The 14,574-nt window shown below is 36.4% G+C and overlaps 1 protein-coding gene across 8 annotated transcripts in view; it reads right to left on the minus strand.

Annotated features, from left to right (window-relative positions):
* Window positions 1-14,574, minus strand: part of TTLL7 (tubulin tyrosine ligase like 7) — a 149,595-nt gene that overhangs the window by 33,200 nt on the left and 101,821 nt on the right. For all 8 annotated transcript variants that reach the window (XR_009345051.1, XM_059135639.1, XM_059135633.1 and 5 more), the window contains 3 exons: window positions 14,198-14,403; window positions 13,071-13,205; window positions 11,013-11,093 (listed from right to left, as the gene is read on the minus strand). Coding sequence is in view for 7 of the 8 variants with exons in the window: in XM_059135639.1 (XP_058991622.1) it covers window positions 11,013-11,093; window positions 13,071-13,205; window positions 14,198-14,403 (422 nt within the window). In the remaining variant the exon portion in view is untranslated. The remainder of the gene's footprint in view (window positions 1-11,012; window positions 11,094-13,070; window positions 13,206-14,197; window positions 14,404-14,574) is intronic.

Raw genomic sequence — 14,574 nt, forward strand, 5'->3', positions numbered from 1 at the left:
CAAATGTTTAAGAAGGATTTATTTTTTAAACTTTACTATGAATTACTCACAAGAATACTGCTATGTCCATTGGGCATGAATGCATACCTTTATATTTTTTACAATTTTCATTTAATCTATTAGTTTACCTCTATATTTTCTTAAGGTGGAAAGCAGTACCCATGACTGATGTGGTGGAAGTGTCCACACTAGCAGTAAATGATACATTTAAGTCATTTCTCTATTTTCCTTCCTACTTTCTTTAAAGATTTTGTTTTTGGGTTTTTGTTTGTTTGTTTGTTTTTTGTTTTTACATACAGAGATCACAAGTAGGCAGAGAGAGGCAGGCAGAGAGAGAGAGGAAGAAGTAGGCTTCCCCGCTGAGCAGAGAGCCTGATGCAGGGCTTGATCCCGGGACCCTGAGATCATGACCTGAGCCGAAGGCAGAGGCTTAACCCACCTAGCCACCCAGGCGCCCCTCCTTCCTACTTTCTATGTGAGTAATAACAGGCCAAAAGTTGTAATGCAGGAAAAAATTTTAAAAGTAGCCATATTTACATTAATTTCATATTCTACTATTTTTTTTAAGATTTGTTAATTTATTTTACAGAGGGGAAAAGGACAGAGGGAGAAGGAGAAGAGCAGACTCCCCCCTGACGGCAGAGCCCCAGGGCTCCATTTCATGACCTGAGCCAAAATCAAGAGTCTGTCACTCAAAGGACTGAGCCACCCAGGTGCCCCTTTCATACTCTATTATTAAATAATTATTCAGCTTTATAGCTTTGAGGTTATAGATTACTTATTTCTTTTTGAATACATTTTATGGTAAAATACATGTGATATATAAGAACCAAAAAGAAGGGCGGCTAACATGTATGGTCTGCCTGCTCTATATGAAGCACCGAACTAGTACATTGCTTCGTGGACACCTCTTGGCCACTACTCTGTATGTGCTTTATTCTCACTTTAGAGGATATTTTAAAACCATGATGGTCTAATGTTCTCACACACACATGACAAAAAGCAACTTCTGAAATGGCCAGGGAGTTAGGGGTGAAGAATGTTTCTGCTCTACTCCTGATATTTCTCCAACATGGAGATATGAATAAAATATTCTCGGCCTCTGGCAACACGAGCATCTCTGCTGAGTGGTTTCTCAAAACCATGAGACTAGTATGATCTAGGCAACCCAGGAACTTGCCCCTGTTTCTTCTGAGCCGCTTATGGGGAACATATATTCTCCTTTGCTTCTCTTTGCCTTCAGTTTTAAAGGAGGCACCTGGTTCTGGAGAAAGGAATGGGTTAGAGAGACCTATAATTTGGAGGGCACGTGGGCATGCAAACCAAGAGTACAAGAACCTGAGTCCCTCATCTCCACTCTGAGCATTCACATACACTCCTGCCTCTGCTTGGGACAGTCTCCCCTTACCTATTCACCTGGTGAATGTATACAGGGAGACCTTTACCTGCCACTGACCTATGATCCCTTCATCCCCCATTCTTCCCCTATTAATAATTAGCTTGCTTTATTTTAATTTCCTGTTTAATTAATATAAACCATTATCCACATAAAGAGAAGCATTATGCTCATCTTGGGGTTTAAAAAAAAAAAAAAAAGCAACCTTACCACATCCCCGAGGCTCAGCAGGTGTTTATCTTAGTGAAACTATTCTTTGAAGCAAAGTGAAATCTATGCAGACAAGGTAAAAATCAAAGCTAACACTTATTGAGGGCTTACTATGGACCTTGCTGTGGACCAGGGATTGTTCTAAACACTTTTACGTATAGCAATTCATTTAGTCCTCAAAACAAAAATATAAGGTAGACACAAATTGGCCCACGGTCCCTTTTCAAAACATCTTGAGGCTAGATTCCATAATCATACACATTACTATTGCTTCAGGAAAATATGTTAACATGCAAACCAAGAGACAAGACAAAAATAATACATAACTTCCTGTCAGGTTATTGTCATCAATGGAATTCAGGTAAGTTAGGTTGTATTGCCTAATGGTTATGAAAATTTTTTTGTTTGTTTTGAGGACATTTTGGGGTCTCATTTTATGGATGAGAACGCTCAGGAATGGAGCAGATAAGTAATTTTGCCAAGATTGCACAGCTGGTAAGTGGACAGCAGTTTAGAGAGATCTTTCCTCCTAAGCACTACCCAGCAACTCAAAATTACTTCACAATTACTTCGATCTAACCAGGTGTCAACAACAAATCCTAGAAAAGAATCAAATTGTCACTTCTGGGATTCAGATTTGCCTCTAGTCAAGTAACACTTGGGAAAATGGGTGGTGTCGTAGTGTACAGAGAAGACTGCCCAGGCACCCCCTCCATCAGGGCCAGGGCAAAGGGTCTAATCTGCTTAAAAGGCTATACAGATGGGGAGACACTAACTGCACCTTTAACAAAACATCCACTGAATAATTTAAGCAATACAGAGAGCAGACAGGCAAGAAATCAGACTGGAAAGAGGTAAACTAACGCTAGCTCATGTGTAATGCTATTTTGGATAACTGGGTGCTTTGGGGTTAGAACAAAAAGGATAGAAGATGACTAACTTGCAAAACATGAAAACAAATGGCCAGCAAGGTGCCCTTTGTGTTTATCTGTGGACTCAAGTGAGGCTAAGTTATAGAATACAAGTATCCTTTCCTGACATTGTGACTTTTAAAAACATCCTGATCCAACATTAAGCTCTCCGAGGGAAAAAAATAAATGGGAGATTCATTCAATGAAAACATTAATAAAATGGAAAGATTTGTCTTTTCCATATGAAATATAGCACATTTGAAGGCATGAAGTACACAGATTCATATTTTACAAGAACATACAGATGTTGAGTGACAAACTGCCCCATATGGCTGAACAGTTGGTTCTAAATTAAAATAATGGCATGAGGTGAGGGAGGTTTAGAAATAACATTAAAATCACTACATGCTGTACTAATGGTGCATGCAGTAGCCATGGCTATAGGGTAAAGGCATTTCTGCTGATGCAAAATGAACCACTCTGTACAGCATCGATTTCAGCCCAAATGAAAAAGAGATGGAAAATAATAACATCAAAATGCATGCAGAAGCAACTACACTGGGTATTAAAAAGAAATTGCTATTTAGAGAACAAACACTTGATCAACAAAGATCTTATAGAACCCCCACATAAATGCAAATATAGTATAAGCTTACTATCACTATATATTTCTCTTCATCCTCCAATCTTAGTTTATGCCTAGATATCACATCAGAGAATAAGCTTTTCAGCAAATCTGGCATTCTTCACAGTGCACCAACACTGCAATATTTTCATACTTAACATATATTCCTTATAAATTATATAAACCAGCTGTATTCTTCGCAGAAAGCTAAATTATGCAACTGTGTGGAGTTACCGCAACATGATGTTAAATAAGATTAGCTGTTTCCATTTTCACCTGGTGAGGATTCCTTTCAGTATTTAATTCCCTCATCCTTGACCTTTAAAGTTTACATCCATTAAGGAAAATCTGAAATAAGGCAGGTGAAAGAGTTTGTGTTTGTGGGTTCTAATCTTAGAGTTTTATAACATTTTAATGAGCAACCAGCAAATGCTTTGATTCTGGAACAGGAAAAGGGAGATACTTATTTCAACAATGGCCCATAAATGGAAAAAAGATTTCAATGAGAGTTTTAGGCATTCTGCACCTAGAATAGTGCTTGGGACATGGTGGTCCCCCAATCAATATTGTTGAATGCATGTTAGAATGAGCAAGTAACTAAATGAATGAGTGAACAACTCCCCAAATCTCCAATGTGCTTAGCATAGTTCTTATACAAAATGGCAACCAATAAGTGTTTGTCAACTTAAATCATATTACATACAGCCTTTGAGGGATGCCATTGGACTCACCCTGCTTTCAAGAGTGCAGTTAACTGACAGCTTCCCCGTTCAGGAGCCACTGCTACATTCAAGCTTATGCTCTCCTCTGCTCCCAACCAAAGGATTGAGTATGGATGGGAGAACCATAGAGGGGTCATTTTCATCTAGCAAGGTTCCTCTACAGGCAACCTTTATTCTGGCTCCCCATCAGAGAACTTCACTAGTTTAGGTTTTTCTTCCCCAACCCTCCTGAGCTCCCTTCACCACTGTCAGGTGCAAATAGCAATCTGAAGGTTCTTCCTACCTACTTGAACTCTCTCTTTTATTTTTTGGAGGTGTTTTCTCTTATAAATCTCTTTCACTTCCAATTCTATCTTATCTCTGCTCCCCAGGAGACCAAGCTGACACAGCTTCCAATGATTACTATCATCCCGGCCCTAAGAAGGATAGATCTGATTAACCCACATCTAAATGTAAAGTAGTTAAATCTCTGGTCTTCTAAACAGGTAATTTTTTTATAATATCTAATTCTACATACTACGGTGACCCACATTCTAGGTTTCTTTTTGTTCTCTTGGATGCAGTGTTTTGGCTTTATAGTAAGTAATAGCACAGGTTTCAAACAGATAGGCAAATAAATGGCTAATATATTACAACCCAGCAGACAATTTTTTACACCTCATTTCTACATACTCTACATCAGCCTGCATTTCATACCCTCCAAGGCCAGAGCACCCTCCCTATGAAGTGTCACATCACAAGAACCCTCCAATACTTTATGTTACAAATCTCAGAGAAGTTCTGAGAAGTCACCTGCCCCGAGTAAAGGGCAGAGGCAGTAGTGAACCCAAATCGATGTGACTTCAAGTCTAGTACCTCTTTCCACTATGTAATATTAACATATAACATTTTTAGCTTTTAAAATCTTTTTTCAATGCACTTTTCAACTCATTATTATACTGGCTCTCATGTCACAAGAAAAAAATATTTCAGTCACTCATTCTCATATGTCACTTTACCTCTCATTTCATTGGAAATAAACAAGATTGGGAAGAGGTAGAGGGAAAAAATTTTGATAAATAACATTTTAGATATACATATATATATAAAGATATCAGACAAACATATTTAACTTTGTCTCAATGATTATTTTCACCATATATCTCTATATTTATCTAAGCTAAATTTTAAGTATTTCACTTAATTCATTCTAATGCTACTGATTAAGTGAACAAAATGTTTAAAAAAAATCCCAATTAAAAACTCTCTCTTTATGTCAGAGCTCAAGACCTCTATACTACTGGCTGGCCTAATGATTTGCATTCATGATGAGTGTATTTGTTATGCTTCCTTTTGTGAGCATGAGTGAAAGAACCTATAAACTTGGCAGGGTTAATTTTACAGAAAGGAAAAGTTTTCCAGAAATTCATTTCCTTATTATTCAAGTAATTACTCATGGGTGAGAGCTCTTCAATGACCCTTGCTTAAGTAGGGGGAGAAATGCCATCACAGTATGATTGCTGCTGAAAGCTGCCTTCTGTTTCTTTTCCTAGGAGTGTCTCACCTTCTACCCCGTATCTGAGCACTTACAATCCATTTTAGAAAAGGGTCTTAAAGAATAAAATGTTTGAGGGAAGAAAGGGAAACATAGCGATCATGACCACAGTAAGAGAATTGCCACAAATGGGTTGCAAGTGTGTAAATTCTGGGCTTTTCCTTTCTCATCACAGCCTAGCCTACCATTCCTGAACCATCTTTCAGGGCATCCATGAAAGTGGTCAACCTGACAGGATGAATTTGCTCTATTAAAATCAGCCCTTACTGCTTAGAGTCAAAATTCAAGCTACAAATTCTTCTGCCAAAAATAGAACCATCTATTAAATTACCTATGTAGAAGTTTTACTATAATTGCTTAGATAGTCTAAACTATGGGACTTTAACAAGATTTGTTTTGAAGATGGGATGTCTTACTACTTTTTACGGGGATGGAAGATAAATAGTACTTTTGGTTTATGCTGAAAGTACCAACAAAAGGGCTCAAAGAAAAGGTAACTAGGTATATAAGTTGTACTAAGCACCATGCCCCCCACACTGATGCTTTCTCCACTTCTGTAACAAAACAGTTTGGATAAACACAGAGATGGAGATGCGGAGGAAAGGATTACACAAACATAACTCCTTCCAAATACCCATAGAGTACATCAGTAAGGGAGAAGCAGATACTGGCAAAAAGTACTTGCAAGTAAATTTATAAGCAACTGTTTAATTTCACTCAAAATTTATAAACCAAATTGAGCATAACAATCCTAAAACATGAAACAGTTTCTTCCAATTCACAAATATTACTATGCACACACATCATCTGATCATCCCATGCCATGTTTATCAGACCTCCTCAAACCACATTTAAAAAGCAGAATAACAGTGTCTTAATTTGCTGATGCTGTTCAAATAAACACACATCACTAGTGAAGAAAAACGGAAGCAGAAAGAAGCTAGCCTGCCATCAACAGAGTTCCTAAGAGTCTAGAACTGAATCATCCTAATAAGTGTTTACAGAAATCCTCCTGCGGTGACTACAAAGTAAGACAAGCCCCTGGCTTTTAGAGAAGTGGGAAAAAATCAGTATAAAAACCTCTCAAGGCAGATCGTGTAAGTACAAATGAGTAAAAGTGCCATAAGGACTTAGAATAAAGAAAACTAATATCTGATTGTGGGGGACAGGGTAGTCCAGACAGCCCTAAGAGGAATGCCTGTGTCTCCCTGTCATTCTGTCATTTTTAAAAAGATTATTTTAGCTTGAAAAAAATACGGAGAAATACACAAAAACAATAATGACACCAAATGTCACCGCTTTTGTTCCCCTGGCTCAGTACCTCTACCTACCCTTGAGAAAAACATCATCTTAACAACTTGGTACCTGGTTTGTAAAAATGTTTTAAAGAAAAAAACTTTGAAGTACATACACATAAGTCATTTTTAATTTTTTAATAAAATAGTTTATTTTATATATAAAATAATCTTTTATCTGTAAATATGTATAAATTATATTTGTAAAATATAAATATATATAAAATAAAATACTTATTTTAATAAGTAGTATTTAATAAAATAGTATTTTAATAAAATAGTTTAAAATAGTACATGCACATAAGTCATTTAAAATGGGACAATATATATTATTGTACAACATGATGTGTTCATTTAATTTGCTATCTCGATATCCTTTTTGGCAGGTATACAAAAGGGAACAAGTTGACAGAGGCATCGCTTCTTTGAGATGCCCAGGACAATGATGACCTTACTGGACATTCTTGCAAACCCTCTAATAAAATTTTCTAGCAAAAAGATAAATGAGAAAGTTCTATCAACTACAGTAGCCTCTAGACACATTTGGCTCTTTAAATTTAAATTAATTAAAATTAAAAGTTTAATTCCTCAATCACAATAGCCACATTTCAAATGCTCAATCAATGGCTACATGTATCTAGTGACCACTGTACTGGACATCACGAATAAAGAATATCACCATCTTTGCAGAGAGTTCTATCAGACAACATAGTCAATCCACCTTTTCATCTCAGCTGGCTAGAGAATGGAAATTAGTCACAAAGACTACATGGGTGACTCATGGAGAAGGAAAGTGAAGGCCACGCAAATCTGGAAGTCTCCCTCTGTACTAAGGTGATCCATACACAGTTGGCACTTACCACCCTGAACCCAGAATGCCTCTGGGCATTTGAAAAGGGACACCTGACAGCTGATGGGCTCATGGCCTCCTGGGCTTATGGACTATATCCTTCAGTCATAATTAGTAAAGTTTGGCTAATTTTACTAATGTATGTATGTTTCCTATGTTGTAAGTCATGGTCCTGTTCTACCTCTTAGGTTAAGATCTATGATTTCAGCAGCATATTCAATGTGTTGCAATTAAGTAGTGTGAATGCACTAATATTTATTTAAACATAAATCTACTGATAAGACATTTAGGCTGCTTCAAATGTTTTACTTTCACAAAGACCATGGCAACGAATGCTCATGGATGTCAATCTTTGCTATACTCACACAATTATTCTGTAGGATAGAACGCTGAAAGTAGTTTTGCTGAGTCATAAGGTTATGAACATTTGTCATTTTAATAGATACTGCATATCACTGTTCCTGTTGTACTAGTGTAGTATTCTCCCTCTAATAGTATAGCAAGGGCTCTTCTATGCATACTATTTCCATCACTGATATTATCTGTCTTATTAATTTTTGCCAATATGATGGTTTTTACTTGCTTTTCCTTCATCATTAGTGAGGCCAAGTATCTATTTATATGTTAATTGGCTATTTGAAGATCCATAAATTGTCTTTTCATGGCCTTTTTATGTACTTTGCCATTTTATTTATTAATATTTATAGGGTAGTTTGTCTTTTGCTGGTTGATTTGTAGGAGGTTTTGTTTTATTGGTGTTACTTTGGGTTTTATGTGCTGCAAATATCTATCTTCCTCAATACCCCTCACCCCATTCTCCTCACAGCTTCTGCTTTTTTGTTTCAAAGTTTTCACGTAATCAAAGCTATTAATATTTTCTTTAAGTTTTCTGTGTTTGAGGTCTTTCTTAAGAAGTGGTTCCCCCATTGTAAGGTTACAAACATACCCTTTTCTTTTAAGCTTTTGATAGTTTCTCTTTTTACAAATAAAGCTATAATCTATCTAGAATGTATTTTTGCATATGGTGAGAGATAAGACTCCAAACTCATTTTCTTACAAATAGGTAGTCAATTGCTTTAGTATCATGGGGGGGGGGGGTTAATTATCTTTTCTCTACTGCTTTTAAATAATAAATTCTTTCATCTGCTTCTGGACTTTTTCATTTTAATTAGCAACTTAACCTACAGTTTTCCATCTTATAGATTACAAAAGGTATATGGACTTGAGGAAATTTAGGGTTCCAATTCTAGTAAGAAGTCCTTATTTTAATCAATCAAGGCCACAGTCAGTGACTTGGCAAACATGTATTCAGGGCTTATAACATGTTTTCAGTCTACCTCTGTACCAGCTTTGCTATAGCTTCCTTAACAGCAGCCCAGTATTTGGCACGTGTCAGAACACCAAGTAATTATTTGTTCAATGTGTTAATGCTAAATTGTGAATTCAGTTCACTCAAATGAAAGTATATAATTTAAAAGTCATCACTGGATCAGTGTCAACTTTCAGCTTATTAGCAATAAATCTTGGAAGAGGAAACGATAGCTTGCATTCCTGAAGGAATACAACTTAATTAAAGCTACTAATATAATATACCTCCCCACAAATAATATTGCAGTGCATTTGACGGGCTAGGCAGGCTTGCTGGCCACTCCCCTCTCCTACTGTCCAAGATAACCATCACATACATTTTACTATCTCCTTCAATCTCTAAAACCCCTCCCCAGCAGAAGAAAACCTTTACATCTTCCCTCCATGATACCAGACTCTGCCTTCTCCTACTAGAACAAATGCTCCTGGTTAGGACAAACCATCCCAGCTTACTTACACAAGGATTTTCTATCACCTCTATTTTCTGTGCCATTCCTGTCTTCTACATCATTTTCATCAGCACACAAACAACTGCAAATATCTTCATCTTTAAAAACAAAACAAAACAAAACCTTGTCATTAACCCACATCGCTCTCCAGCTACCATATTTTCCCTATCCTCTCTACAGCAAAACTCCTCGAAAAAGAGCCTGTGCTGTGTTTTTTTCCTCTGTGCCTTTCATCCCTTGAAACTAACTCAAGTGTACTCCCTACCATTCCCCTAATTGTTATGATGAGGTAACTGCTAACTTCTTATTACCAAAAACAGCAGTCAGGTCTTCCTGCTCACCATACAGCCCCGATCAGCCACATCCGACTCAGCTGATCACTCTGTCCTTAAAATAATTTCCTAGCTTGGCTTCAGGGACACCCAGTTCTCATGGTTTTTCATGCCACACAGGCTGTTCCTTCTTGGTCCCCTTAGGTTAACTCCATTCCCCCAACACACACACACACACCCACACCCACACACACACACACACACACACACACACACCTGTCTCTGGTTTCTACAGGTAGATGTGGCGAAGGGCTCAGCTCCTAAAACTCTTCTCTTTCCTGACCACACTCACTCTGGAGGTAATCTCATCTAGTCCTACCAGTTTAACTATCCTGGTTGACCCCTAAATTTTGTATCTCCATACACAGCCTTAGCTCTGAACTCGAAAACTCATATATACAACTACACAGTCAATACCTTCAACTGGATGCCTAATCAATATGTCAGCCTTAGTACATCCAAAACCAAAATCAAAGTGAAATGAAACAACAGTAATAATAGCAGGAAACCCCTGCTCTTCAACAGCATCCGCCCATTCAGTTACTCCCCCCAGCCAATCAACCATTAGCTCTTGCCTCCATCACCCTAAATACCTTCTAGTTGGCCTCTGCTTCTATGCTGCCACATTCCCTCTCCCCCACTTCTATTCTCTAAGCTCTCACGATCCTTATAAACTATAAACCAGACTATGTAACTCTTCTGCTCAAAATTTTCCAGTGACCTCCCATCACTTGGTATAAAAGCCACAGTGTTCATACAGCCTCTGAAGCTGTGATCTGACCCGGCCCACGCATCCCACTTCAGTGTTCACTACCACTTCACTCTTCACTGCCACAGGCCAACTATCCTATCCAAAGGGAACGAAATGATGCCTTCTGTGCCTCGTGCACACATCCAGCTGACTTGTGACTCAGGGCCTTGGTAACTGCTCTTCCCTCCTCCTGATACCTCGTACTTGCAGGTATCTGCACAGCACTAGCCCATTTATGTCTCTGCTCTAAGGTTACCTTCTAGCTGTTTTTCACCATCACTTATTTTTCTTCATGGAACTTAAAACTACCCTACATTCTATTACACATTGTTTATTATCAAAGACCTTAACTAAAATATAAGATCTATGAGATGATGGGGCTTTTCTTAAATTCATTTTGTTTATCCTTAGAACCTAGAACAGTACCTGAAACACAGTAGCTGTGTAATAAATATTTGGTGAAGAAATGAGTAAATAAATGAACATGAACATAGTTTGATTATGAATATGATTTAATGATCTTAATACATAACCCCAAAGGGCAAATCTATTTTTTTGGCACTACTCACTTTCCGTTGTTTTACAGAGTCCAATTTTATAAGCCAATATGAAGCCACTTTTGTTTTATGATATTTCCAGTTATCAATGATCTGTTTTGGGGGAGAAACATTAAGAAATTTAGTTTAAAATTTTCCTCAAAAGTAACGAAGAGTAAATGAATGAGTTGAAATGAACTTTACTAATTAATTTGTGAAACAGAAGCACTGTAATATTACTTGAAATAAAGAATGTCTACTTTCATAAAGACATGTGCAAAGATTTCTAAGTTAAAGTAAAGAAACCATCAGAATCCAAAGTTTCCTCTTCTTGCTACAAAAAGTACACAGTCTCTAATAAATGGAAGTCAAATGTCTTCAGGTACATAGGACTGGGAAGAAGCCCAAAACACAGATTTCCCATTTTAATTCCAAGAGCTATATTTACCACATCACCCTATATAATAACAGATTATTGAACAATACATCAGAAGGTAGCTTATATGTAATTAGGATTCTATTATCCATTTGTTTCATTTTTATTGGGTTTTTGTTGTAAAAATCTGCAAAAATTCTGAATATATACTCCAGCAATATATATTCAGTAGCAAACAATTAAAATATTTTCTGCATATAGTAAATATATAGTAAACAATCTAATGTCTTATATAATTATCCACTATATTTTATTAATTATGTAAGCCAATATTCTTTATAAAACGATCACATCAGCCACAAATATTAGTTCTACTCTCTATCTAATTTTTCTTCTACCTGATTTAAAAGGTTGGTGTATAACTAATATCTCTAAGAAATATGAGTAAAATGGTACAGAATTTTTGTCTTTACCTAGAAGAGAATTTGATTAAGGTAATATGCAAATAAAAACACACCTACAGAATGCTTTATAACTAGTGTTTGTTTTTTCTCCTTTTTCCTTGATGTAACAAATATCAGCTTGTTTGTAAGTAAGATGCCATTTTCAGTTTTTTAAATATTCATATAACAAAATAATGTACAGTATTTGGTGATTTTGCTTATAATTATGTCATGATTACAAAGTAGAAATTGTCACTATTAATTTTTTAAATTAATAAAGTTAAATTTTTATTATTATTTGTTGGGGAGGGATTGTTTGTTTTGTTTCAGAAAGACAGTTGCTTCAGCTAGGTCTAAAGTAATGATAAAATGTGAAAAGCACCAAGTGCATCATTCTGGATCTTATCTTCCAACTGGCCACTAGATGGTGCCTTCTCCTCTGGAACAAAAACAGCAACAACAAAAACAAACCAAAAAAAAACCTCCCAAAAAAACAAAAACAAAAACACCCCAAAAACTACAAACCAAAAACCAAAATCCCAACCAAAACTAAACAAAACAGGGAAACCAGAAAAAACAATCTTCTGTTACTGAGGGATTACCTAGGAATGTCAATTTGAGCCTGATGTTTCTAAAGGAAACCAATCTTTGAAGGAATGCTCTTTCACCTGAAATATCTGAATAACTTGACCTTCTTTCTAAAATAGGAATAAGTAATAAGTCATTGACTTTAATGTGAATTTTTAGGACTGTGTCATTTTAGAATGTTCCACTGGGTGGTGCAAATGTGTTTATAACAAGAAAAACACACCCAATATAAGCCATTTGACAATTTGACAAAAACCATTCACGGTGTCACATTCAAATATTCTTGATATTTTATACCCAGGGCTCTATTTTTTTCATTACAACTCATTACATGTTAGATCCTTCTAAATCTTTACAGAAGGAGGCTTAACGTTGATATTTCTTTCATCATTAAGAGCAGTAATTATTTAACAGTAATTAGTCTCGCTTCATGAAGCAATTGCATCATTAAAATAGGACTAGACACTAAAAAATTTTTTGCATTACTGATTACGTGATCTCACTGCTCATGGATCATAATAATTAAAATAACCCCTGCATTTTCTAAAGTTTGTTGAGGTTGAAAAGAACATCAGTTAAGCTTACATGTCATTGAGAATAACACCATCAGGAAATAAATTTTAATATTTTGAGAATAACAAAAAAAGTGAGCTCCTTGAAATGTTGTATATGTCAAATACTCACATCTTCTATCAGAAGTAATGATTCTGCATCTGATTTTCCTGGAAACCGGATCTTCATGTCCTTGAGGACAAATAAGGTCTGACTTGTTAGATCGTCTTCTTGTTCCTTTGTTCTCAGTTGCCGCAAAGACTCACTCTTAAATTTGAAAGAATACAGATATTTGGAGGGGGTCTTATTTCATTGTGCCACTATAATCTGAAAGATATTTCTAGGTAAAAATGATGCACTTTTAATTAAAAAAAAAACAGTGAAAAAGAAAATAATTTCTTTTACATTTATTCTTAGGATTAAATGGATATGATTTCCCAAGAGTGTCTTTGGCACTTCCACAGAGTTATAGTTTGTGTAGCTCAAAATAAAATAAAAATATAAGTGTTTTAAAAAGATTTCCTGGTCAGTTCATTTGTTATATATACCATAGGCAATTCTTGATTAGAGAAAATAATTATAGATTATTACCAAGTAAAATTAATTCATTTATATTTTCTAAACTCTTCTCTTTGGGAACACGATCCACATTAAATAAACAAATTAAATAAGTTCCTGGCCTATGTGTAGGTACAAAGAGATATCTATTTGAGCATCCACAAGTAAGACTGGTTGCAAAATAAATTCGCTGACTTCTTCAACACAAATCTCTGGGATTCATGCTAAGGAGAGAATGCTATATGTTACTTTAAATATCAAGAAAACATTATCAACAATATTAATACTTCAGTCCTCTAAGGATAATTTATCAATGGTTTGGTTTCTAACCTGTTAATCAAAAGTCCATTAAGGAAAATTTACCCTCCAACAAATTCCCCCAAATTTACAGCTGTACTGCACAGTACACTGCAAAATGATATACTTGCACAGGTGAAATTCAACAAAATTATCCGACACCATTAGCAAATGGAAAATAAAATGCCATTCTCAGTGTCCATCCCCAATTCTATGAAATAGGGGAGTCTGCTTTTTAAGTTATAGGTTAAGAGAGATGGAAAACCCAAATTCCACTAGACCATGAGCTGAATTATAGCAAGGATCCGGAATTCAATCTGTCTTACTCCCGGCCGGTCCCTTTGCCACCTAAATCCTGAGTGTAGTGCTTCCTGTGATCTCAGGGGACCGAATGGATGACTTACCATCTGAGAGTTAGGAAAGCTGGCATCATTAGTGTGAGGCACGTGCCTCATGTAGGAGGAGGCACGGTTTAAAGAATGTGACCGAGACCCTGAAGTTGGCCGGGATGCTGGTGTCATTTGTTGAGCAGAAAAGGGGCGGCTGTCTGCGCTGGAAGGTGATTGAGAAGAGATGGACCGAGGGCAACTGACTGAACGCCTAATGGAGCCTAGGATAATGGAGCAGAGGGGTAGTACAGCAGCAGAGTTAGTAAAGTTTCCCACTGTATTGGAGTTAAACTAACAATTAGACCACATGGTGGCAAAACAGCAATAAATTTAAAAGCATAATCATCATCATGACAATATAAGCTTAAGTTAATGGACATACACCTTATATT

This window comes from Mustela lutreola, chromosome 10, assembly GCF_030435805.1.
Source record: "Mustela lutreola isolate mMusLut2 chromosome 10, mMusLut2.pri, whole genome shotgun sequence".
Classification (NCBI taxonomy): domain Eukaryota; kingdom Metazoa; phylum Chordata; class Mammalia; order Carnivora; family Mustelidae; genus Mustela; species Mustela lutreola.